The sequence below is a fragment of the Monodelphis domestica genome, chromosome 3 (assembly GCF_027887165.1).
Source record: "Monodelphis domestica isolate mMonDom1 chromosome 3, mMonDom1.pri, whole genome shotgun sequence".
Lineage (NCBI taxonomy): Eukaryota > Metazoa > Chordata > Mammalia > Didelphimorphia > Didelphidae > Monodelphis > Monodelphis domestica.
In genome coordinates, this window is record NC_077229.1 from 519,443,599 (window position 1) to 519,467,700 (window position 24,102).

The 24,102-nt window shown below is 36.6% G+C and overlaps 1 protein-coding gene across 4 annotated transcripts in view; it reads right to left on the bottom strand.

Annotated features, from left to right (window-relative positions):
- CCDC125 (coiled-coil domain containing 125) overlaps positions 1-24,102 on the bottom strand; it is a 58,188-nt gene that overhangs the window by 12,831 nt on the left and 21,255 nt on the right. For all 4 annotated transcript variants that reach the window (XM_056824943.1, XM_056824940.1, XM_056824941.1 and 1 more), the window contains exons 2-9: positions 23,672-23,994; positions 19,785-19,846; positions 15,727-15,813; positions 13,944-14,021; positions 13,196-13,281; positions 12,153-12,235; positions 4,749-4,861; positions 3,176-3,283 (exon numbers count right to left, since the gene is read on the bottom strand). In XM_056824943.1, coding sequence (XP_056680921.1) covers positions 3,176-3,283; positions 4,749-4,861; positions 12,153-12,235; positions 13,196-13,281; positions 13,944-14,021; positions 15,727-15,813; positions 19,785-19,846; positions 23,672-23,954 — 900 coding nt within the window. In that variant the 5' untranslated portion in view covers positions 23,955-23,994. The remainder of the gene's footprint in view (positions 1-3,175; positions 3,284-4,748; positions 4,862-12,152; positions 12,236-13,195; positions 13,282-13,943; positions 14,022-15,726; positions 15,814-19,784; positions 19,847-23,671; positions 23,995-24,102) is intronic.

Consider the following 24,102-nt stretch of genomic DNA (forward strand, 5'->3'; position numbering starts at 1 on the left):
AAAACTTTTACACATTTGCCAGGTTTTCTGAGACATTTTTTACTTATTCCAGGACTTTGTGAAATTAGTCCAATGCCATCTGTGACTAAGAGCATGAGAAGACTATTCGAACAGGACCCCCCCCCCCTGCTTTATTTTAGATTTGGCCCTACCTTCCTTACCTGAGACACCCAAATCTCTCCCACACTCACACTCACACACACACACACGTACACGTGCTTTCCCGAAAGTATTAGGGAAGTTTTAAGCTATTCAAGCTGCCCTAAGATTTCTGAGTACTTCAGATATATATAATGCCCAAATAATAACATTAATAGCTAGTATTTATATAGCACTTACTTTGTTTCAGGTACTGTTCCAACTGCTTTACACTTATTGTCCAATTTGATCCTCCTAACAAACCTGGGAGTTAGATGCTGTTATTATCCCCATTTTATAGATGAGGAAATTCAGGTAAACAGAGGCAAAGAGACTTGCTGAGTATCACATAACAAGTAAATAGCTGAGGCCAGATTTGAACGCAGGTCTTTCTGACTCCAGGATGGATGCTCTACCCACATATTTAATATTACACATTATATATCGTATTATATGTTAAATGATATATAATATATACATGCAAATATAGCTACACGTCCCTGCATGCTGATTTATGTCTATATTCAGCAGACTGTTAACAAAGTTATTTAGCGATCACATCTTTGTAATAATTCAATATGTAGCTCTAAAATGAGCCTACTTCTATTTGAAATAGCTCAGCCAAAGAATAAAGATGATCTTTTTAATAACATACAGCTCTTCTCATTAAAACACAAAAATGTGATTGAAAAAGTTGAAATAGGACAACATTTTAGTATTCCTATTGGCGAAAGTTCCTGAAGAAATATTACACAAGATACCCTGAGACTTTTAATTTTTATTTACCGTGACCTGAATATGTTTCCACTGGCTTTAAACCTTTGTCTTTCAGTCCTTATTCAGTTCAATAAGGACGCCTGTAATAATTGCATGTTTCAATTTAGCTAACTCCGGTACCGTACTATCTGGCATGTTTGTTTCAATGCCCCATTGTATAAGGATCATTAGGCTATCAAGTTCTTTTCTACCTGTTGCTATGTCACCTTGGCCTTCTTGGCTTCATTATTCTTCCCCTTCTCTGAATGGATTTTCTCTTTGACATGAAAAATATCTCCTTTGACCCCATGGATAGTTGTATTAATGCAGAGAAAACAGAGCTCATGTTTCTAATATTAACTAATCACATACTATTCTTCCACTAAAAAAATCTTTGCTTGGTGCTCTGCATGTTCAACATGGGTCATGTGATTTAGTAGCTAAAATAGCTGTGATTAAGAACATTAATTAATTAATTACATTAACAAAAGGCATCACTTTCAGCACTATAAAGGTGATGATCCCATTGTACTCCACCACTCATCAGGCCCCATTTGGAGGACTGCGTTGTGTTCTGGGTGTCACAATTTAAGAAGGACAATGATAAACTAGAGAGTGTTTAGTGGATAGCAATGAAGATATCATGAGGCTGAGTTCCTGAAATATGAGGTTTGTTTAAAAGAACTCAATATTTAATTATCTTTCTAAGGAAAATGTCCTCAGGGATTCACACCTTCCCTTACCAATAATTTTTTAAAAAAGAAAAGAAGAGAAGAGAAGAGAAGAGAAGAGAAGAGAAGAGAAGAGAAGAGAAGAGAAGAGAAGAGAAGAGAAGAGAAGAGATGAGAAGAGAAGAGAAGAGAAGAGACGAGACGAGACGAGACGAGACGAGACGAGACGAGACGAGAACTCAATATTTAGCCTAAAACCAAATAGACCAGGAATGGGGAAGTGACCAAGGGACATAACAAATGTCTTAAAAGTAGTTAAAGGTTGTCATGTGAAGGAAAGATCACACTTATTCTTATTGGTCATGGAAAACAGATCAAGGAAGCAAAGAGGTAAATTGAAGCTTGATATTAGTAAAAATTTAGGCTTGCTATCAGGAGAAACTTCTAACAATTGTTGTTTAGTCGTTTTCAATCACATCTGACTCTCTGTGACTCCTTTTGGTGTTTTCTCTGCAAAGGTACTGAAGTGGTTTGCCATTTCCTTCTTCAGCTCATTTTACAGATGAGGAAACTGAGATAAACAGGGTGAAGTGACTTGTTCAGGGTCACACAGCTAGTAAGTGACAAAGGTTTGCAAACCATAATATTATATTTGCCAAGAAAATCCCAAATGGTATCACAAAGAGTCAGATGCAAGTGGAATGACTCAAAAACAGCAAAGAACTTGGGTTCAAATCCTATCTCATACAGGAACTGTGTGACTGGGGACAAGTACCTCAATTTTCTCATCTGTGAAATGGAGAGGGTAGACTTGATGGCCTCTAAAGCCTCCAGCTCAAAAATCTATAATCGTCTGATAGTTATAACATACAAATCAATGGGAAAGAGGGTGTCAAAAAGAAGTTGTCCACAATATCAAATGCTACAGAAAAGTCAAAAAGGATGAAGACCCTCAAAAAAGGGCCACTGGATTTAGGGATAAGGAATTTAGGGTTAGGGTTAGTGTGGCCAGACTGCAAGGAGTTCAGAAGTGAGTCAATGGTAAAAATATAATTAATATTCTTGGTAATAGATTGGCAATAAAATGGAAAGGAGAAAAAGAGACGATAGCTCAAGAAAAGAATAAAGCTACTTCTATTTTCCATCTAATTAAGCAGACAATTCATGAAAGAGCCAAATAGATGCCAATCGACATTAGTAAAGGGAGTTTCCTATACCAGTGAAATCAGAGGATCATATCCGTTTGTAATAATTCTAATGAAACAGCCAATTTATAAGTCAGTTGTACTGCTGAAAACCAAGAAGAACTCAGCAGTTAGCATTTGTCACCATGAAATGATCACAGATGTAAATATTCCGTTATTCCCACTGTTTTAAAAATGGAGAAATGAAGCACAGTAATAGTTATGGCCGTCCATTTGGACTGTACATATAAAGTCTGTACCATATTGTTTACCCACTCAGGAAGTGAGAAGGAAAGGAAGAGAATTTGGAACTCAAAATTAAAAAAATAATAATAATGGTAAAGCTTTTTTTAAGTGTAATTGGAGAAAAAAATAAAACATTATTTTTAAAAATAGTTATGATCATTTGGCCAAATTAAGTGTTACCTCTTGCTTCAGCTGAAGAAGCTGCTTTCTAGCCATCGCAGCTGTTTTCGAACAGGAACAAGGTTGCCCCCCAGGATGGTTACAGACACAAGCCCCAAGGACTGCCAGCTGCAAATCCAAAAGCATTTAATCACTGAATGTCATCTATAACACCTCATTTGCAATCATAAGTAAAGACACTCAAAAGGATGAGAGAGAAGCCAGGGTGGCAGGGAGAATCAACAAGGAGGGAAGAAAACCTTATTCACTTGGAATACAATGAAGCCAAAGGATGTACCTCCCCAGCGCTTTTCAAGGTCAATGTCCTTAAATGTTGACATCAACTTCCCATAGTTATATGTCTTCAGAAGGAATGGGATCTAGTCATGTTTTCAGTTTCCCATCTATTAATTTCTACTTTGGATTTTCTACGACAAAAATTAGTTACTGTATTGGGTTTTTCTGTTACTTCAGACTATATCCTTTCTACCTCCACCTAAATTATCAGGTATGTGTACGTAGTAAATACTAATTAATTTTAAATATTTACACAGGTAAAACAGAGCTGACCACAAAATCTCAGCGGTGTAACGCATTTCAATATGAATAGGAAAGATTATTTGTATTAGAATCTGTCCTAAAATTATCCATGGTCCTTCCCATCAATCGATAATCAAGAGATACCTGTACTTTGTTCTCTTTCTCATAAGATCCCCGACAACAGTTATGTAGGATCGTAACTACTTGATCGAGTTGCCCATTGAAGAGTCTCTTCCCTCTCCATATAAAGAATATTTTTTTAAAACTCTTCCCTCCTATCTTAGAATCAATACTGTATATTGGTTTCAAGGCTGAAGCATGGTTAAGGCTAAGCAGTGGTGGGTGAAGTGACTTGCCCAGGGTCACCCAGCTAGGAAGTGTCTGAGGTCAAATTTGAACACAGGACCTCCCGTCTCTGTGTCTGGCTCTCAATCTACTCAGCCACCTAGCTTCCCCCTCTCCACATACTATTATGTTATATAATATATAATATACTATGTTTTATATATTGTCATCATATATTATATATATTATATCACTTTCATTTTTCTTATCTCTACTTTTCCAGCCCTTCAAATCATGTCATCATTCTCTTCTAGGTTCTACATGCTCCTCCTATGCTATGAAACTGAGGATGAGATAAGAGAGAATTGTCATATGGCTATTCCCTTGTACATAGACACACAGATACACATATATAAATATATTGTGTGTACAGATAGTATATATATGGATTGCATCCCAGCATTCCACTGTCCAAGTCATGTCAAGAAGCCTTCACCAAGGGCCTCCTGTGTGCCAGAAACTGTATTAGATGCTAGCGATCCCAAGAAAGGCAAACACAGCCTCTGTCCCCAACAAGTTCACAGTCTAACTGAGGAGACGACATACAAGCGGCTAGACAAGCAGGATGTATTCTGACACACCGGAGGTGAGGGGAGAAGCTAGAGAGTGCCGCGGTGTGTCGAATCTAAAGGGAATCAGAAGAAAAGAAAGCCGGCTTTCCCCGTCTCTTCCTCAGAACCCAGGCTGTCCAAAATGCTCACACACTTACTTCAAGACCTGTAACCTCCGTGGAGCCACTTTTAAGACACATGCTTTCCTGAATCAGCTTCTGCTGCCGTATGTCAAGCATTGCGATGGTCTCCAGGCACTGCTGATTCAGAGCTAGGGAAGAGAACGAGAGAAAGGAGAAACAAAGAAACATGAGATTTCTATACCAAGATTATAGCTCGTCACAGGCATTTCTTTCTTTCTTTTTAAACCTTTATCTTTTGTCTTATAATCTCTACTGTGTATTGGTTCCAAGGCAGAAGCTCGGTAAGGGCTAGGCAATGGGAGTTAAGTGACTTTTCCAGGAAATGTCTGAGGCCAAATTTGAACCCAGGACCTCCCTTCTCCAGGCTTTACTCTCTATCCACCAAGTCACCTTGCTGCCCTTATGATGGTCATTTCTTTAGGGGTAACATGAATACTCTACTAAGGCATTATTCAAGTTAATAAACCTTTATCAAATGACTACTATATGCAAACCACTATTTGTTGTGGGAGATTAAAGGGAAAAAAAAAAGGATGGTCACGACAAAATCTCTGCCTATCCACATGGAACTAACAAACAGTCCAGTTATAATTATTGTCTGACTCTTTGTGACCCAATTTCAGGCTTTCGTGACAAATATCCTATAGCAGTGATGGCAAACCTATGGCAAGGGTGCCAAAGACGGCACACAGACCATCCTCCTTCCCTCTCCCCACCACCTGGAGTTCTTTACTAGAAAGGCAGAGGGACTCTGATGGAGCTCCTCTCCTCCCCCTTTCCACTGTGCCTCATGATATTTTTTCTCATCACCCACCCCTCTGCCCAGCAGCCCAATGGAAGCGCTTTCTCCCTCTCCTGTATGAGATAAGCAGGGGATGGGGCATTTCTAGCATTCAATGATGGGGAGGGGCACAGTACAAAGTCTCTGCTGGGGAGGGGGACACCACACATAGTCTAGGGAGTGAGTGAGTGCAGGGCCCAGAATTCTGTCTCTAAAAGGTTCACCATCACTATCCTATAGTGATTTGCCATTTCCTCTTCCACCTCATTTTCCAAATGAGGAAACTGAGGCAAACAGGGCAACATATCCAGAGTCATATGGCTAGGAAGTGTCTGAGGCAAGATTTAATCTCAAGAAGATGAGTTTTGGGGGCAGTTAGGTGGCTCAGTGGATTGAGAGTCAGATCTAGAGACTATTTTAATCCAAGAAGATTTTTTTCACCTCATTTGGTAGTCTGGAAAAGTCTATAAACTCCTAAAAATAATGTTTTAAAATGCATAAAATACATAAGGGCAGTTGGGAGACTCAGTAGATTGAGAGCCAGGCCTAGAGAAAGGAGAATTTTTTTAAATATAAATTTAAAGAGGAATCCAACTATATTGAAATAAAGCTGTCATTTTTTCCATCCAAGTTCACAGACCCCCTAAAAATTATCCATGGACTCCTATACAGTCTATAGTTGTGTCTAAGATATTTTTCCTTCTTTCAATTCTCAATTTCATATTTTATGAGGATTTTATAGATTCAGTTATATATAGATGCAACCTTATTTTCTTTTTTGATTCTCTACTGATAGTATCTCTTGAATGGGATTCCTGATCACCCCAAGGATAGGAATATGGTGAACACAAATAGACTGCAAAGCATCACCAACAAACCGAAGAACAGAGTAAAGAGTGAGTCATCAAAGATGAGTGAAAAATTATATGGGCTAGTCATTTGGTGAGAACAAGGAATAAACACTGGGCATTCCATGCGCTTCACTGCTGTCCTCATGATATCAAGACAAATGGAGGAAGCACCCCCAACACATCAGGTGCCCCCCCTGCAAACCTAGGGGAGGGAAAGATGGAGAAGAATGTCACAGAAAGGTCAGGAATGAAAGGGTTAGGATGCGCCTCACATGGAATAAGAACACAGATCTATTTGAGTATTTTAAATAGAAAGAAACCTCCATATTTTTTTATGTATTCCTAGAAATTCCTGTTTTATTTATCTGTCTGTCTTGCCTGTGTATCCATCCATCTATCTACCTTTCTGTCTATCTTCAGCATCCATCTAGGACAGCGATGTCAAACTCAAACATGAATAGATCCCTGCGGGCCACATTTTAACTTTGAAAACTACAAGTTAACACGATCAATATCCTAGTTTATTTTTATTTTGTTAAACATTCCTCAATTTACATTTTACTCTGATTTTAGCCAAACTGGGGAGTTTTGCAGACTGCTTATAGGCTACGAGTACAACTTCTCCACAAGATGTTACATCATGCAATGGTTGCAATCCAAGAGTTTAATAAATACTTATTTAATTGAATGGCCAATTAAAAATAATACTATCAAAGGGAAAACTGGAGGTAGCTAGCTGGCTCAGTAAATTGAGAGCCAGGCCTACAGGTCCTGGGTTTAAATCTGGCCTCCTTGCCACTTCCTAGCTGTGTAATCCTAACCCCCATTGCTAGTTCTTACCACTCTTCTGCCTTGGAACTAATACACAGCGCTGATTCTAAGATGGAAGCTAAAGATTTTTAAATAAATAAATAGGGAAAACTTCCAAATCCCTATTACTCTGGAAAGGTTGAAACTTAGTTATGTCAACAGAAGTCTCTTTTTTCATAACCAGCCTACTTCACTAGAGAAAGGCTCCACACCAATGGGCTGGCCACTTGGTGAGAAATGTTTTGCCACAGCAATCCAGGATACACAAAAAAGTGCATAAGGGTTCTCAGTCTTGTGTAGCTTCTCTACTGATTATTGTAATGATAACAGCAGAGGTCCTAAGATCATGTGTTTGTTAGCCTCTCATAAAGGAAAATTAAATTAGCTATTGATATTGAAGATATGAGATATGACCAATGATTAACTACTGAACATATTACCAGAGGAAATGAATCATATTAATCTTGCTAGAAATGAAGTCAGATGATAAAAGGAAGTTGCAGCTAAATGGAAGGATGGCTCACAGTTATTCCTTGGAGACCCAAATTAGGGAGTTGGCAGAGCTCGTTTTATCATGCCTCCAAAAACAACAAGAAACATTTCATGGGACATTTAGTCATCTCATATTGCAGGGCTCATGATAATTATGAGCAAGAAAACAACTGTGAAAACTGTAGCTTATGTATCAAAATCTGTCACAAAGGACTAGGGACACTGAGAAATTCTGTGAGGCACTTGATAAGACTCTAAAAATTAAATTAAAATATACTTTGACACAAGGTGATTTGAATTCAAGAGGGAACATAGATAAGGACAGTGAAAAATATATTTTATAATATCATTTATGAATAATAAATGAACAGCCAAAGGCCCTTAGACCAATCAAAATACTCATAATTTCTTTAAGAAAGGAGTTGAAGAAGCATTGGATAAGTTAAACAACAAATAATGTAGCAAAAAAGGAAACATTTTATTTTGATGGATAGAAAAGAAATCATTTCAAATGTGAGGCTCAGTCTAAATCAGTTATCACTTTGTAGTCAGAATATCCACTTGTTAAAGCAGAGATTAAAGAAAGTAACAAAAGAAGAAAAATGAGAAAAAACTACAGAGTATAATTAAAATGACTTCAAACACAAATTTATATTGGTTATTGAGGCCAAAATGGAAAATGCATAGAAAAACCTAGAAACCACTCCAGCTGCCAGCATTTGGTCTCTTTGCTAAGCAGAGAAATATGGCAGCCAAAACCAACTCTGGTTTAGAGAGAAACCTCTTTAGTAGATCTTACAGAGAACAGCAGAGATCAGTAGTATTTTTCCATAAAACACTGAGAAGCAGAGGAAGAAAAAAAGAAATGTAAAAACAGGCTGGCGATTGACTCCAACTAAGAAAAATAATCTCAAAGACAACAGAATAAAAATGGAAAAGGTGTTTAAACATATTATTTTCCTCATTAAGAAGAATGAAGTCCCTATTGTTGAACTTTCGTATTAAAGACCTGAATGAATACAGAAAGAAGTGGAAATAGCACTGAATAATTTTGGTTTGTTTAGCTGTTCTTCAGTCATGTTGAACTCTTCATGACCCTACTCAGAGTTTTCTTGGGAAAGATTCTGGAATGACTTGCCATTTCCTTCTCCAGCTCACTTTATAAATAAGGAAACACAGGCAAATAGGGTTAACTGACTTACCCAGGGTCACTTAGCTGGCTAAGGTCCAGCACTCTATCCACTGTACCACCTAGCCTCCCCCACTAAATAAAATAGAAATGATAAAAGTAGCTATTCTAGACTAATTCTATAAGCAGGGCAACTGGACTTGAAATCAAGAAAATGGGAGATCAAATTTAGCCTCAGACACTTATTAGCAGTGTGTTCTTGGACATGTCATTTAATCTTATACCTTCAGTGTCCTCATCTATAAAATGGGAATAATAATAACAGCACCTACCTTGCAAGGTTATTGTGAAGATTAAATGAGATAATTATTTGTAAAACATTTTGCAGACTTTAAATTGTTATTTAAACGCTAGCTATACATAAATGCTATCCACCCTGGAGGTGACAAAATCTCAAAAGCACTGAGGGAACAACTTGAGACAGGCAGGAAGAGAAGATACTAAAGACATGGACTTTTTTAGAACCCAAAGTAGGCTATCAAAAGAATACCAATACCAAGAGAATAAAAAAATTGGAAAATGAAGGGATGCCCTTCAATTGGGGAATGGCTGAACAAATTGTGGTATATGTTGGTGATGAAATACTATTGTGCTCAAAGGAATAATGAACTGGAGGAATTCCGTGTGAACTGGAATGACCTCCAGGAATTGATGCAGAGTGAAAGGAGTAGAACCAGGAGAACATTGTACACAGAGACTGATACATTGTGGCACAATCAAATGTAACTGACTTCTCTACTAGCAGCAATGCAATGACCCAGGTCAATTATAAAGGACTTATGAGAAAGAATGTATCCACATCCAGAGAAAGAACTGTGGGAGTAGAAACACAAAAGAAAAACAACTGCTTGATCACATGGTTTGATGGGATATGATTAGGGATGTAGATTCTAAACGATCACCCTCATGCAAATATTAATCATATGAAAATAGGTCTTGATCAATGACACATGTAAAACCCAGTGGAACTGCTTGTTGGCTACAGGGCAGGGTTGGGAGGAGGGAAAGGAAAGAACATGAATCATGTAACCATGGAAAAATATTCTAAATTAATTAAGTAAATAAATAAATATACTTAATTAAAAAAAGAGGAAGAATACCAATAACTGCTGCTCCAAAGGCCCACTTTTCCATCTCACAAAAAAAAATTAGAATAATCTACACATACACTAAAATTATAAGGAATAGGCAAACTTTCATAAACCATATTTGACAACTTTCTATATCTTTCCAATCAAAGAAATGGCCGAAAACTCTAAGACTCAAGATCTCACTGTGCTGTATTGTCAATTTAAAAGTCAATGGATTCCAAACTACCATCCTAAATAAAGGTTTTCAAACAACAAGATGTCTCCCTGGCAAATGTCAAAATTATACATTATTTCTTGAAGGGTGTAACAGAATTCTGAACCACGACACTGATTAATTATATCAAATAAGGTATAAATCAGGGAAGCATGCTTTCCAATGGCATTTGCCATCATTCTAGAAGATAGCCAGAACAGTCAAAATCAAAGAGGGATTTTTCTTATACATGAGAGGGCCTTCCAGATGCCCATTGAGGGGTAAAGGAGGTGAAGGAGTGGATGGGTATTTTGTTTTGGTCCTTACCTGTGATTTTGGCAACATGATGAACTCTTGATGAGGAAACTCCCACTATTTCATATCAGAAACTTTCCTATCATTTTTAGTCTTAAACAACTACCTGGGGTACTAGGAGCTTCAGTGTGTCTTCGCCTAGGGCCATGGGATTGATGGGTGTTCAAAGGAAGAACTTGAACTCAGGATACCCAACTCTTAAAGTCTGTTCTCTATCAGCAGACCAAGAAGCCTCCCAAATGTTTTTTTCATGGGTGATATTTTAATGATTGCATCAGGTCCTGGGATGGGAGACTCCTAAATAAGTCCCATAATTGCTCAAAGAGTTCTGCCTAGCTATGCATACAGGAAGAGGAAAGTGCATGAGACCAACAAAATGCCTTACAGATACACTTTCATTTCCTCTTCATGACAATCTAGTGAAGGAGGCACCATTCTATCCTCATTATCCAGATGAAGGAACAGCGGCAAGAGGTTAAATGCCTTGCCCAAGGTCATCTAGTCAGTAAGTGTCTGAGGCAGGATCAGAACAAATAGACAATGATTTGGACGTACAATTTAACAGGATGAATTGTCTTTGGGAAACGATATGGTGCTTTTAATGGCGTGAAGCTCAGCATTCTTCTGGTGTTGTTGGCCACAGTCATGGAACACCACAGTTTCCAAAGGACTGAAATTGAATGTCAACCAAAGGCAATAGTATATAACAAGCCAGGGATGGCACTTGTCCTCAAAGAAATGTAAATTAGGAAGAAACAAGGGGCTAGTCATGTAGAGGACCTGCAGAATAACCAAAAGATAGTTCATATGTTCCATTGGGATTCATGCAATTGTCAAGAGAAATAAAGGACTTCAACACATTAGGAGGAGCTCCATTTGGGGGAATTCATTTAATATTTAATATTATTGATAGATTTTATATAAATAAATGGGAAATTTCAGGATAGAATATCATGCATGTAAAAGATATCCCAAAAGTCTTAGTGCAATTTTAGGCTATTGAAAGGCTTTTGGAACATCTTGTATATAGTTAGATATAAACATGAAATTCTATTACAAAGGACTCTAAGTTATCATCCAAATTCTTCATTTTATTTTAGATTTTGTTATAATTAATAAATATATAAAAACTTACTGAATGATAAATGTAAGAGTTTTAGAATTGGTTCAATCTTCTTATTTTAAAGATGAAGAAACTGAGGCCCAAGAGAGATGAAATGATTAGCCCAAGGTAGTAAGGGGCAGAACTGGGATTTGAATTTAAAGCTAATCACTCTAATTCCAAAAATCTTCATTCTAGGGCATGTTGTCTCCCTCTTGTCTGAAATAAGTAGACTGTTGGCTGTCTTAGAAATTTTTTTGTTATACGAGGATTTTTGTTGTAATGAAATTTGTGATATGGGATTTGACCTTTATCATAAAATTACATTGTCATTCTAAATTTTAAGGATATTCACTTCTTCCAACTTCAATACTAGATTTTAAGAAATAAACTGTTAAATTCACCATTGGGTTTTTTAATCTCTCAGTATGTCAAATAATTATACACTGACAAAATAGGAATATACACGGTCCTAGCAAAATCATCAAATGTAGCTTTTACTAATGGATTCCTCTTCATTGTTAATTCTTCTTGTTCATAATTTTCACTAAATATATATATAACAAGGAATCCTCCCCCAAAGTATTTTACTTACTTGCATTTTCAGACTTAAGCCTTTTAACTTCTTCTGTTCTTAATTTCAAAGTTTCCTTAAGGATTGAATTTTCGCAGTATATTCTAAAGGAAAAAAAATGTCATCTTATAAATTATGACTGCTGTCACTCTTTCCATTGGGTTGAAGTAGTCATCATGATAATTAGAATACAAAAACTAGTTTTTACATATTTTAAGTAGTTAGTATATATTATCTAAATTATGAGTAAAATTTTTAAAAATGATTTGATTCAATGTGGTCATGTTACAGAATTCCCTTTACCCTGAATTTATGTAAATTGTTTTATTTGGACGGTAATTATCTCCAGAAGCATCTCTGAGCCTTCGGAGGTTTCTACACAGTCATGTTTTGCTATTGTTTCAATTCAACCCAATAGGCATCTGCACATCAACCCTATGTCCAGCACGATCCTAAAAGAAGTGAACACATAAGGAGCATCATCTTCTTTCTATTTTTCCTTTTAAGGGATAATTATAATTATTATAGCTAGCATTTACATAGTGCTTTGAGACTTACAAAATGCACATTTTTTTATCTGATCCTCACAGCCTTGTGAGGTAGGTGCTATAATTATCCCTGCTTTTATAAATGAGGAAAGGAGACAAGTGACTTGCCCAAAGTCCCACGGCTAAGGCAATATTCAAACTCCTGTCTCATGACTCTAAGACCAGCACTTTATCCTAGCTATCTCTCCTAGTGAATTACTTTTATCAGAATAAATTTGGAGTATTCATTACTGACATTTCTTGGGTAACTGGGAACCATTTATATAAAGAAAGGTATGGGGAGAAGAAAGCTGAAGGACAAATAGGTTTTACATTTCCTTAGACCATTAATAAGGTATGGAGAGCCAGGCCCTGAGATGGGAGGTCCTGGATTCAAATCTGACCTCAAACACTTCCGAGCTGTGTGACCCTGGGCAAGTCACTTAACCCCCACTGATTCTAAGACGGAAGTTAAGGGTTAAAAAAAAAGAAAGTAAAAAAGAAAAAGAAAAAACTGTAGTACAATAGCATACAAACCTGTCATATTTTTGGGCCCAAGATTCCTCTATGGTTTTAAATCTATCATGATCAAATTCAATTTCCCATTGTAGGGTATTTATTTCCTATAGAAAAAGAAAGAAAAATATGTCACATGCTAGTGAATGACTAATTATAAACCCACTCTAATCTAATGTAAATAAACTGGATAAACATTTGATTACAAGATAAATATTCTCCAGATTACTGATTACACCTTTAAAGTTGATACAGAAAACATTCCTCCTCTCAGTAGCTTCTCACATAAATAGATAGGTGCCTCCAGGTGGTGTGTACAGGGATGAGTACATGGACCTACTAACGGTCACTTTCACGTGTGTTGTTTTTGATCTCTTGGCCTCAGTGGCCACACAAACTCTCACGGAGAAGGCAGAGACCACCACCAGTAAAAGGACAAAACTCCTAGACTTGGGTCAACTAACTGTGGAGTCAGCACTGCACACAGCAATCAAAAATTACTTTCACCAGATGCATTTGAAATACCAGTTTCATTTCAGATCTAATCAAATGAATGTGATTTAGAAGAATGTACTAGACAAGAATAAAAATAAATATAACACAAGTCAGAATGACCGTGTCCACTAAACAATTATTCAGCAAAATACAAAACTGAGAGGGGAAAAGGGACAAGGAAGAGAGGAAGATGGAGGCTGAAAGTAAGAAAGCTTAGATTCTAGTTTCAAACTTGTGCTGCATTATAGAGTTCTACTCTGAAAGCTGGTCTTACCTTTTCCAAAGATTTCTTCTGTTCTTCTGATTTTTGAAGTATTTCTTTGGTATGTCTAGTAGCTTTACCAAATATTGCCTAACCAAAACAAAGTGAAAGTATTATTCATTTCAATCCCACCAATAATCATTCATATATCTATATGTATTAAGGTTTTTTAATAACCAAAGTGAAGAATATAAGTTTGACATAAAAATAAAGTAGATAATTGCCTAATGGTTAATGCTGAAAGAACCGAAATAATCAATTATAAGATAGTTCTGTCACTATCTATGATTCTATGATATACTGTTTTAATATCAACTTAGAAATTTGCTAATTTGAGGGAAAGCAGAAAAGGCCCATTAACCAACTTTCAATTGTCTCTGTAACAAAAATCTTTTCAAGTAAAAGAAAGCAAAAATAATTTCATTTCCAATTAACTAAAAAGAAAGGTAGTACAGCAAAAATACAATGGCAGAGTGAATTTAGGAGCTTCAAAGAAAAATTTTTGAAAGGGATCACAACTACTTCTACTGTGTTAAACATCACAAACAGGACAATTGTGAAAGTTAGACAATGGAAGCAGCTAGTTGGCTCCATGGATTAAAAGCCAGACCTGGAGATGGAAAGTCCTGGGTTCATATCTGGCCTCAGATACATCCTAGTTGTATGACCCTGGACACTTAAACCCCATTGCCTAGATCTTATCACTCTTCTGCTTTAGAATCAACATCAGTATTGATTCTAAAATGGAAGAGTTAAAAAAAGTTATAGGATGAATTAATAGCATACAGGCATCCCTTTCACGTGGCAAAGATTAGGGTTATTATGCCCCTGGGATCTAAAATCCATGTAAAATGTTTTGGCCCTCCCTTCAGACCAGAGAAGTCCGGATTTCTTCTTTTTCTGTTATAGGGTGTTTACAATACATTATTGTAAATTTGGGGTTAAGTGTTTGGACATATGCGATATATAGGTCAATGTTTACATTTCTTGGCCTTTATGCATCATCTGCTGGCTTTCACGTTCTTTTAAAAAAACCTAAACTTTTTACTTATTTTAACTTTAAAAAAGAAATTGTACAAGTTTATGCTATTAAAAGATAAAATGTGTTCTTATGCAATACTATACATATATTTTCTATATTTCTGAGTTTCTAAACTTTTTCCGAGCCTAATGCCTTTTTGTGTTGTCTGCAACTTCCACAAATCTCCTGAAAAACTCTCATTTCACTTCGTATGCTAACCCACAATATATTGAAACTACAGTGGGGAAAGTCGTGAGGTGGAAAAGATATCTATATTTCATAACCACGTAGCATATAATTAAAAAGAAAAAAGTAAGTTGTACATAAAAGAGATCCATAGCTTCACATATAAGCCACTTATTTCTGTTGTACAAAGTATATGGAAATATTCATTTTATTTAGGGTTTGTTTAGAATAAAAATGAATTAATCTTTAGCCCCCACTTCCCATCTCACGTCCTGCATCTCATCTCTATTAGTAGTTCCTTAAAGGAGAACAAAAGAGCAAAGTTTATTTGGGAGGAGGTAGATTTCTATAAGTTCATATCATTATTTGAATAGCTGTGAGCTCATGTAATTTTATTTTACATGTTTAGTCAAATTGCAGTGATTGAGAATGATATAACTGGAAGAAAATAAATAAAAAGGTAAAAAAAATAAAGGGCAAACAAAAGGAGAGACAGGATTTAAAAAGCTAGATTCTTGGTTGTCACTGAAAATTGGAAATCATACCACTTAATGTATAAGGGATTAAATTTTTTTATCAGTTTTTTACCATATTTTGAAGAATTTTCAGTGCTTCCCTTTTCCCCTCTAGTTGTTTTTGTGATGCTTCAAGCTCAATTCGTAGAACTTCTACTTCCTAAACAAATAAAATTACAGAAAAGGTAAGGAAAGACTCCGCTTTCTCTTCCACATACACATCTACAATTATGATACTCAGATAACATAAATTCAATTAGCTTATATTTAATTATGGCCCCAGAGCAGTGTACAAGTAAATAAACTCCCTACAGGACGGAAATTGAGTGCCCCACTGCAAATCAAATAATCAGCATGATTAGAATTTTGAGGATTTTGCTCTTGCTTCATTAGATCATTTGAGGGCATTTCAGAGCAGCCAAGACTCAGTCAAACCAAACATATGGCTATTTAACATTCAACTAAAAAGTTACAAACACAACTTCATGCCTATTTGCTCAAATTCAGTCCTCATATTCTAAACCTCCTTCTCTGCAAAGGTTAGCCTTTAAGTAAATCTTCATTTCTATCTTTGTCTTTCTCTCTTCTTTGTTATGTCTAGTAGCTCTACAAAATATTGCCAAACCAAAATACAGTTAAAGTGTTATTCATTTAAATTTCTTTCCCTCTTCTGTCTTTTTAAGCTGGCTATAAAGACTACACATTGTATAACTGAAAATCTGTTATCCTTTAAAAAAAAACTACATTTCCCAGAAGCCCACTGACTTCCTGTCTTTATGTACTTTCTGTAGATGGGATATTAGGCAGGGACATGGAGCATCCTGTCCTCTTTTTGGCCGGGTCAGCAAGCATGGCGGTGGTGAGTGGGGATTCTGAAATGGCTAATGGACACGTGGTATTTATTTTGTATCCTCTTTCTTCCTTATTTTCTAATGATCATTAAATAATCCCTTAAAATATAATATTTTTATTATTGAGATTTAATTTTAAAACTTTTATATTGATGGAAACCACTAGTTGGAGAACTCTAAAATTTTTTTAAAATTTTATTTAATTAGATGATTTAGAATATTTTTCCATGGTTACAAGATTCATGTTCTTTCCCTCCCCTCCCCCTACCCCCTTCCCATATCTGATGCACAATTCCATTGGGTTTAACATGTGTAGTCACTGATCAAGACCCATTTCCATATTATTAATATTTGCACTAGGGTGATCTTTCAGAGTCTACTTTCCCAGTCATAGCCCCATCAACCAATGGGATCAAGCAATTGTTTTTCTTCTGTGTTTCTTTTCCCACAATTCTTCCTCTGGATGTGGATACTGTTCTTTCTCATATATCCCTCTGAATAGTTCTGTATCATTGCATTGCTACTAGTAGAGAGGAACTCTCAATTTTTTAAGATAGCCTAGATAAAAAAAAAATTTTTAAGCCACATTTCTCCTGCCAAGACTTTTCACCCACCTTACCCACCCACCTACCCTCTTAAACTCCAAACTCTCTTTGGAGCTGCTGCCTTTTTCTTTCCCTACTTTTTGCCTGGTCACTCTCCCTACTGGCCAGGCTATTTTTAGCCAGGGCACTCTTGGCAAAGAGGAAATAAGTCACTTCTCTCGCCCATCTGCTTGAGCCCATGTTCTTTAGTTCCTCACTGCTGCATCTGGCATTGCCACCCCTGATTCCACTCACTCTGGTTCTTGATCTTCTTGATACTGATATTGCTCCTCTTCATGATCCAGCTCCAACCTAGCCCCAGGCCCTGGCCCCAGACCCCGACCCTGGTAGATGCCCCTGTTGCTGATCCTTTTGGTGCTGCTGATTGCTGCCGCCAAGAAGCTGGGAGTCCTTGGAGTCACTCTCTGGGCAGCTGGTTAAAAAGACCTGGATGTGCTTTCCCTAGGCAATAATTAGCCTCAAAATGGCAGGGAACCTCGGGGGGGGGGGGGGGGAAGGGAAGAAGGAAGTTACTCTTCCAAACAGGAAGTAAATTTACAAGCATGTCTCATTCTATGAAAGAGCAGTGCATTACCTATCTCAAACAGCTTCCAGTTTTAGTATGTTTTTTCATGAGTGCATTGATTCTTTCACTTATCTTGCCTGAGATTCAGGGGAGAAATTCATCTCCCTACAACCCTTTGCCATTTGGGTCTGCCCAGTCTCTAAGATTTATCCAATTTGGGATTCCTTCACACTATGCTCTGCAAGGAGTTCTCCCTTACTATGGGAGATCCAAGAGTTCTGACAAAAGGAATCTGAATGTATAGAGAAAGGAACTTTAAAGAGACTGAAGGTAAAAGTATTAAGCCTCTTCAGACTCCATTGTTTTATGAAAGTCTCTGTATTTTTTTATATTTTGCTGATTGTCTGCTTTAAGATTTAATTTGGTTGGTTTTAACATCATATATTATTAATATGATCAATACTATTCTGTTACACTGAATCATTTTAATCTAGTCTGCTTTAACTACTGTTATATTCTGTTACCTTTCCCCTGTAACTATACTGAACAAATATTATTGAATTAGCCCACAAAAAAAAGCTTTTTCTTCCATTTTTGCATTGTTAATTGTCACATAGAGGATGGATGGACTTCATCAAAAAGTGGTTACAACTGTATAACAACCTTTGGAAATTTTAATGAGCTAAATATCTCAAATTGATTTTAAGAGGTCTTCAGACATGATTTTTAAATTTTTTTCAACTCTGATCATTCTGCCTGTCTCTGAGTTATTTGTAACAAAAGGTAAAGAGTCCATTTTAGTAGCTGAAGTGAAGCACTAGTATAACCCCCATCTCTACATTTGTAAAAATGTGAATGGACAGGATCTAATAGTCTCATACCAAAGGAGCTGGGAAGTTTATTCCAGAGCATGGTACCTCTGGATGGATCCCAAAAGGGAGCATCTCTCATTTGTAACTCTTCTAACTTATTCTACTCTTCCACCAGAACGATCTAGATTTTTGGTGATATTTTTAGACCCAACATCAACAGTACAGAGGTTTGGTTTTTTCCTAGACTCCTCTGCCACATTTTTGTAATGATGGGAGTAATAGATTTTTTTTAATATCTCAGCCAATGTTGAAACATAGCTACACCTGAAAAACTTGTGACAATTATCTATTAGTTTTAATTGTCACACAGCAGACTCATGTGAATCCTATATGATAGTGGGTTTGTTTGCTATTGTAATTAAATGGGCTATTATAACATTGGGGATTTTGATTCTTTTTGAATGTGCATTACCTGTTCATTTACTGTTCTTTATAAAAACTATTACTTTGTAAACAGTGGATCATGGCCAACTTTGAAGAGGAAATGGATCTCATTTCTGGTGCGAAACCTTTGTATTCTACCTTTCCTTAGCTGGCATAGTGTGTCAATGATTGTAAGGTATATATTGTTTTTATTTTTAAAACCCTTTTATTATTACTTTTGCTTAAATGTGCAATATACTATTTCAGTTTTATTTTTTCTCTCCAATTTGTGTTTTGAAGCATATGTCAACAGTATTGAGAGATTTTTCCTTCATTTTTTTGATTTTTCAGTAATATAAGTTTAAAATACATTTGTCCTGATGTCAATGCATACCCCAAAAGCTTTAGACCATAAAAATGAGGCCATTGATTGTTTTAAAAAATTATGGGACTTTGCTTAATGATTCTGTCTGATTCCATGAGAAGGAAATACAAAAAGAGCCATTCCACAGTGCCAAAAAAGCACAAAGCTTTTTTTTTATCCTCTTTATTCCTTGATTCCTAATGATCATCAATAAATCTCCTAAAATATAATATTTTTATTATTGACATTAATTTTAAATTTTACAACATTCAAGGAAAGCAAGGAGATGAGGGGAAAGAGGTGATGATGGACAATATGTATGGCTATATTCTTAAAGAGAGAGCTATGAAAGAGGAAGGTTGAAGGGGTCATTACCAAATATGGTCTCTTTCAAAGACAGTTGGGATGAAGGTGGACAATGGTTCTAAGCCTGAAAAAGGGAACATGCTGTGATTTAATGACATCATCTGGAAAATTAAATATTTGCCTTCCATATGTCTTTAATATGATTTAAACCCCTTTATTTGGATTCAAATACAGTTTTCACATTAGCAAAGATAAAAGAACCTACCTGTAAAGCTTCATGAAGTTGTTGCCTTACTTGCTCATTTGACAATTCTGAATCAGAAAAATCTATGAAATTAAATGCATTAATTTAGTACTTTTAACATTTCAGTAGATAAAATGTTCTTTTAAATAAGAAATGAAATATACCTTTTTTCTAAACCACAAACTGCATTTACTATAGAACCAAACTAAGTTGCATCTACTATTCAGTCTAACATCTCACAAATTCTTATAAACACCCATATACACAGATATATACCAAAAGTAAGTTGAGTAAGAACTCATGTAAAGAAAGGGCCAGAAAAGAGATTCAAAGCTAATGTTATATATACTGCCTCCACAAATCAACCTAGAACAGAAAAGTAATTGGGAGAGTACACAATTTTATTATACTGTTTTTCATTTCAGTCAATGAATAAACATTTATTATGTCCCTACTATGTGCCAGACTCTGGGCCAAGTGCTGGGTTTTCATTTTGATTAATAAAATTATAGGGATGTTTGAGTCAGGAATATTGTGTTATGTTGTATATAGTTAACTTCACAAGAATAACAACTAAAATTAATTTATAACTTCAATTACCTCTTCCCTTGCTTAAACAACATTCAGTTTTATGGAATTGCTAAAGATAAACCTTATGTGAATAAAAGTGAGGTAAGAATCACACAAGTCTTCTTTCTGTTCTGATGTTAATGACATGTCTAGTCTTCATGTGAGCAGTTAAGAAGGGGAAAATGGAAAATTTTGATTGAGGTTAAATAAAAAGAAGGTATTGCTATCAGTAACCAATTTCTTGTATTGCTTTCTTCCTTGCTATTTTGGACATTAACCAAACTGTCAAAAGTTGAGGTGCTTTGTTTTCTAGCACTCTATGAAGATCAGATTTGTTTCTTCTTTTATTTCTCAATAACCATCTCTCGTTAGAATCCTCCCTTTGAAGAGAGGGTACCATTAAAGCAAAGGAGACACATGACTCTGTCTAATTGCACGTTCATTTCACAGCAGCAGTTCGCCTCCTTCTACTGAGAGAGAGATAATTTATCATGACTCTTTTTCCAGACAAGATGATTAGTAACTGCATTTCAGTTCTGATATTGTAGTGTCGTTTCCTTTTACCTTACCGTGATCACTGGCTGCGTTACTCTCAATTCCCCTAATTTGCTCTGTAATCAGTTCATATAATGTCCTTACAGATTCCTGTGAATTCTTATTTCTTTCAGTATAAAACTATCCCATTATATTTCTAGACCACAATTTGTTCAGCCATTCCTCAAACACAAGGTATCCATTGGTGTCAGTTTTACACTATCTCAAGAATCACTTCTGTGAATATTTGGGAATTTTAGAGGAGACGTTTGCCTATTTTTAACTTCCTCAGGTACATGCCTGGGAATAGCATTGCTGATTCTGAGGATATGAGCAGTTAATTCTGAATTGTTTGCCAGAATCGTTACACTGATTCATGCCTTCTCAGGGCTGTTCATTCACCTCTGGTGTCTGCCCATCACCTAACTCTCACCTGTAGCTCCTCTGTGCAGTAAGCACACCCCACTAAAACCCTCCCAGCAGGCAGACTGGCTAAACCTGGTGGAGGTAACCCACAGGTAAACTAATGCACAGTTAATTGATGTAGCTCTGAACTGGTTGAAGGCCCCCTGCAGAACATTTTAGAAGTATGTCATCAAAGTGAATAAATTGTTCATTCCCATAACCCCAGCAATACATAACACGACTGAGCACGTACTGCAAGGACCAACATGGAAGGAACCCAGGGATATAGAGATGAAGATGAAACTAGCTTTGCCCTTGAGGAGTTTATATTCTACTGGAAGTGGGGAGAGAGGAAAAATATGTCCAAATAAACTTAAAATATATACAAAGAAGGTCATCTAAGTAGCTCACTGGATGGCGAGCCAGGGAGTTCCTGAGTTCAAATTTGGTCTTCTATTTCAAATCAGGTACTTTCTAGTTGTGTGACCCTGACCAAGTCACTTAACCCCCACTGCCGAGCTCTTACTGCTCTTCTTCTGCCTCAGAATCAGTACACAGTATTGATTCTAAGATGGAAGGTAAAGGTTTTATTTTATAAAGATAATATTTCAAGAGAAAAAGAATGCTAAGGACTAAAATCATCAGGAAGGTCTCTTGTAGGATGACCTGGAGCAAGTCAGTTAGCCCCCACTGCCTAGATTGTACCACTCTTCTGCCTTGGAACCAATACACAATATTGATTATATATATATTTATTATTAACATAGAAATGTTTATAACATAGAAATATATTTATAATATAATATAAAAACAGTATCTGTAATATAATATATAATGATATATAAATATAAAACATATATAAACTATTTCAAGAGAAAAAGAGTGCTAAGAACTAGGAAGATCATCCTGGAAAGTCTCTTATAGGAAAAAAAAAGGCTCTTATAGGAGGCAGGAACTACTCCTAGCTGTGTGACCCTAGGCAAGTCACTTGACTCATAATTGCCTAATCCTTGCTGCTCTTCTGTTTTAGAACTGATACTAAGGTAGAAGGTAAGGGGAAAGGAGAGAAGGAAGGAAGGAAGGAAGGAAGGAAGGAAGGAAGGAAGGAAGGAAGGAAGGAAGGAAGGAAGGAAGGAAGGAAGGAAGGAAGGAAGGAAGGAAGGAAGGAAGGAAGGAAGGAAGGAAGGAAGGAAGGAAGGAAGGAAGGAAGGAAGGAAGGAAGGAAGGAAGGAAGGAAGGAAGGAAGGAAGGAAGGAAGGAAGGAAGGAAGGAAGGAAGGAAGGAAGGAAGGAAGGAAGGAAGGAAGGAAGGAAGGAAATCCCTGAGCTGGACTTTGAAAGAAGCTAGAGGTGCTATAAGGCAGAGGGGCACATTCCAAGTATGAGGGACCACTTGTGTAAAGGCAGAGGTTAGACAGAATGCCATAAACGGGGAATAGTTGGCAATTGTATGTGATTGGAATGCAGAGTATGGAAAGGAGAAAGATATTAAATAAGATGAAAAGTCCATCAAACATGTATTTACTAAGACAGGTAGGTAGGAAACATGGAGGGCTATAAATAATAGCTTATAAAAAATAAAACAGATTTAGTGGTTTATATTTTATCTGAGAAGCAAGAAGGAGCTTTTGAAGATTTCCTGGGAGAGTGGAGCATGAAATGAGCAAGGTGTGCAATGCTTTAGGAATATTAATTTAGCAGTCATGTGGAAGCAGTATTGAAGAGGAGAAAGACTGGAGGCAAAGAGACCTCTGGTGGCATAAAGAGGTTCCTAGACCAGGTAAGGTTATGAGAGTATGAACTGGGTGAACGTTGTGTTAAGGGAGAGAAGAAATGACTGTAATACATGTTATGGAGTTAGAATGAACAAGGCTTAATTGAGTGGATAGAATTAATTGAGTTGGGGGGGTGGGTGTAGAAAAAGTCACGGATAACTCCAAGATTGTGAACCTAGGTAAATGAAATGACGGTGGTGCCTCAAGAAAAGCATGGAGGAAGGAGAGGATTTGGGGGAGAGAATTAATGAGTTCAATTTGGGACCCATTCAATTATAAGTCCCCATTGGACATCCAGGTGAAATGTTCTGGTTCCAATTGCTAAGTGGAGAAGGACTATAGTTAGGGATGGATATATAATTTGGAAGTCGTCTGCATAAAGATGACAATTTAACACGTGAGAATTGATGAATACACCAAGGAAGAAGTACATACATGCTAAAATATTTAAAGCAGCACCTTTGTGGAAGCAAAAACTGAAAGAAAAAAAGTATGTTCATACTAACAATCCTATGAGGTAGGAAGAAGAGAATTTCTAAAGTTACAACCAAGGACTCAAATCAAATTTTTAGGAAGATTTTAATTTGCTATACTCATTTAGAATAAATGAGAAATTTTGTCTTACCACTTTGTCGTTTACAACTTGCAAAGCCATGCTTTTGGGGAAATGTACTGTGTGAATTACGATGCTTGAAATAAGGACATATGATGTTGTTGATATCTTCCCTCTTTTCTGGAGATGAAGGAAAAGATCCTTTTCTGGAATTAGGTGCATTTGAATTTTCCATTTCATAAATACCACCAGGTTTTCTGCCAAGTCCATTTCCTAGATCTCCATCTGTCATGTCATCTTCCCCTCCAAAGGTATCCTCCTCCAGTTCCGAGGGAAATTCAACCACCACACTCATCAGTCAAATGTGCTTTTAATATACAGAGGAACACGTGGATCTGTAGATAAGAGAAATAATCACATCATTTCAATTTAATAGAGAATGTCAAGTTGGGGGGGGGGGGGATGAATGAAAAGTTTCCAGCACTCTGAAGAATTACCTGAAC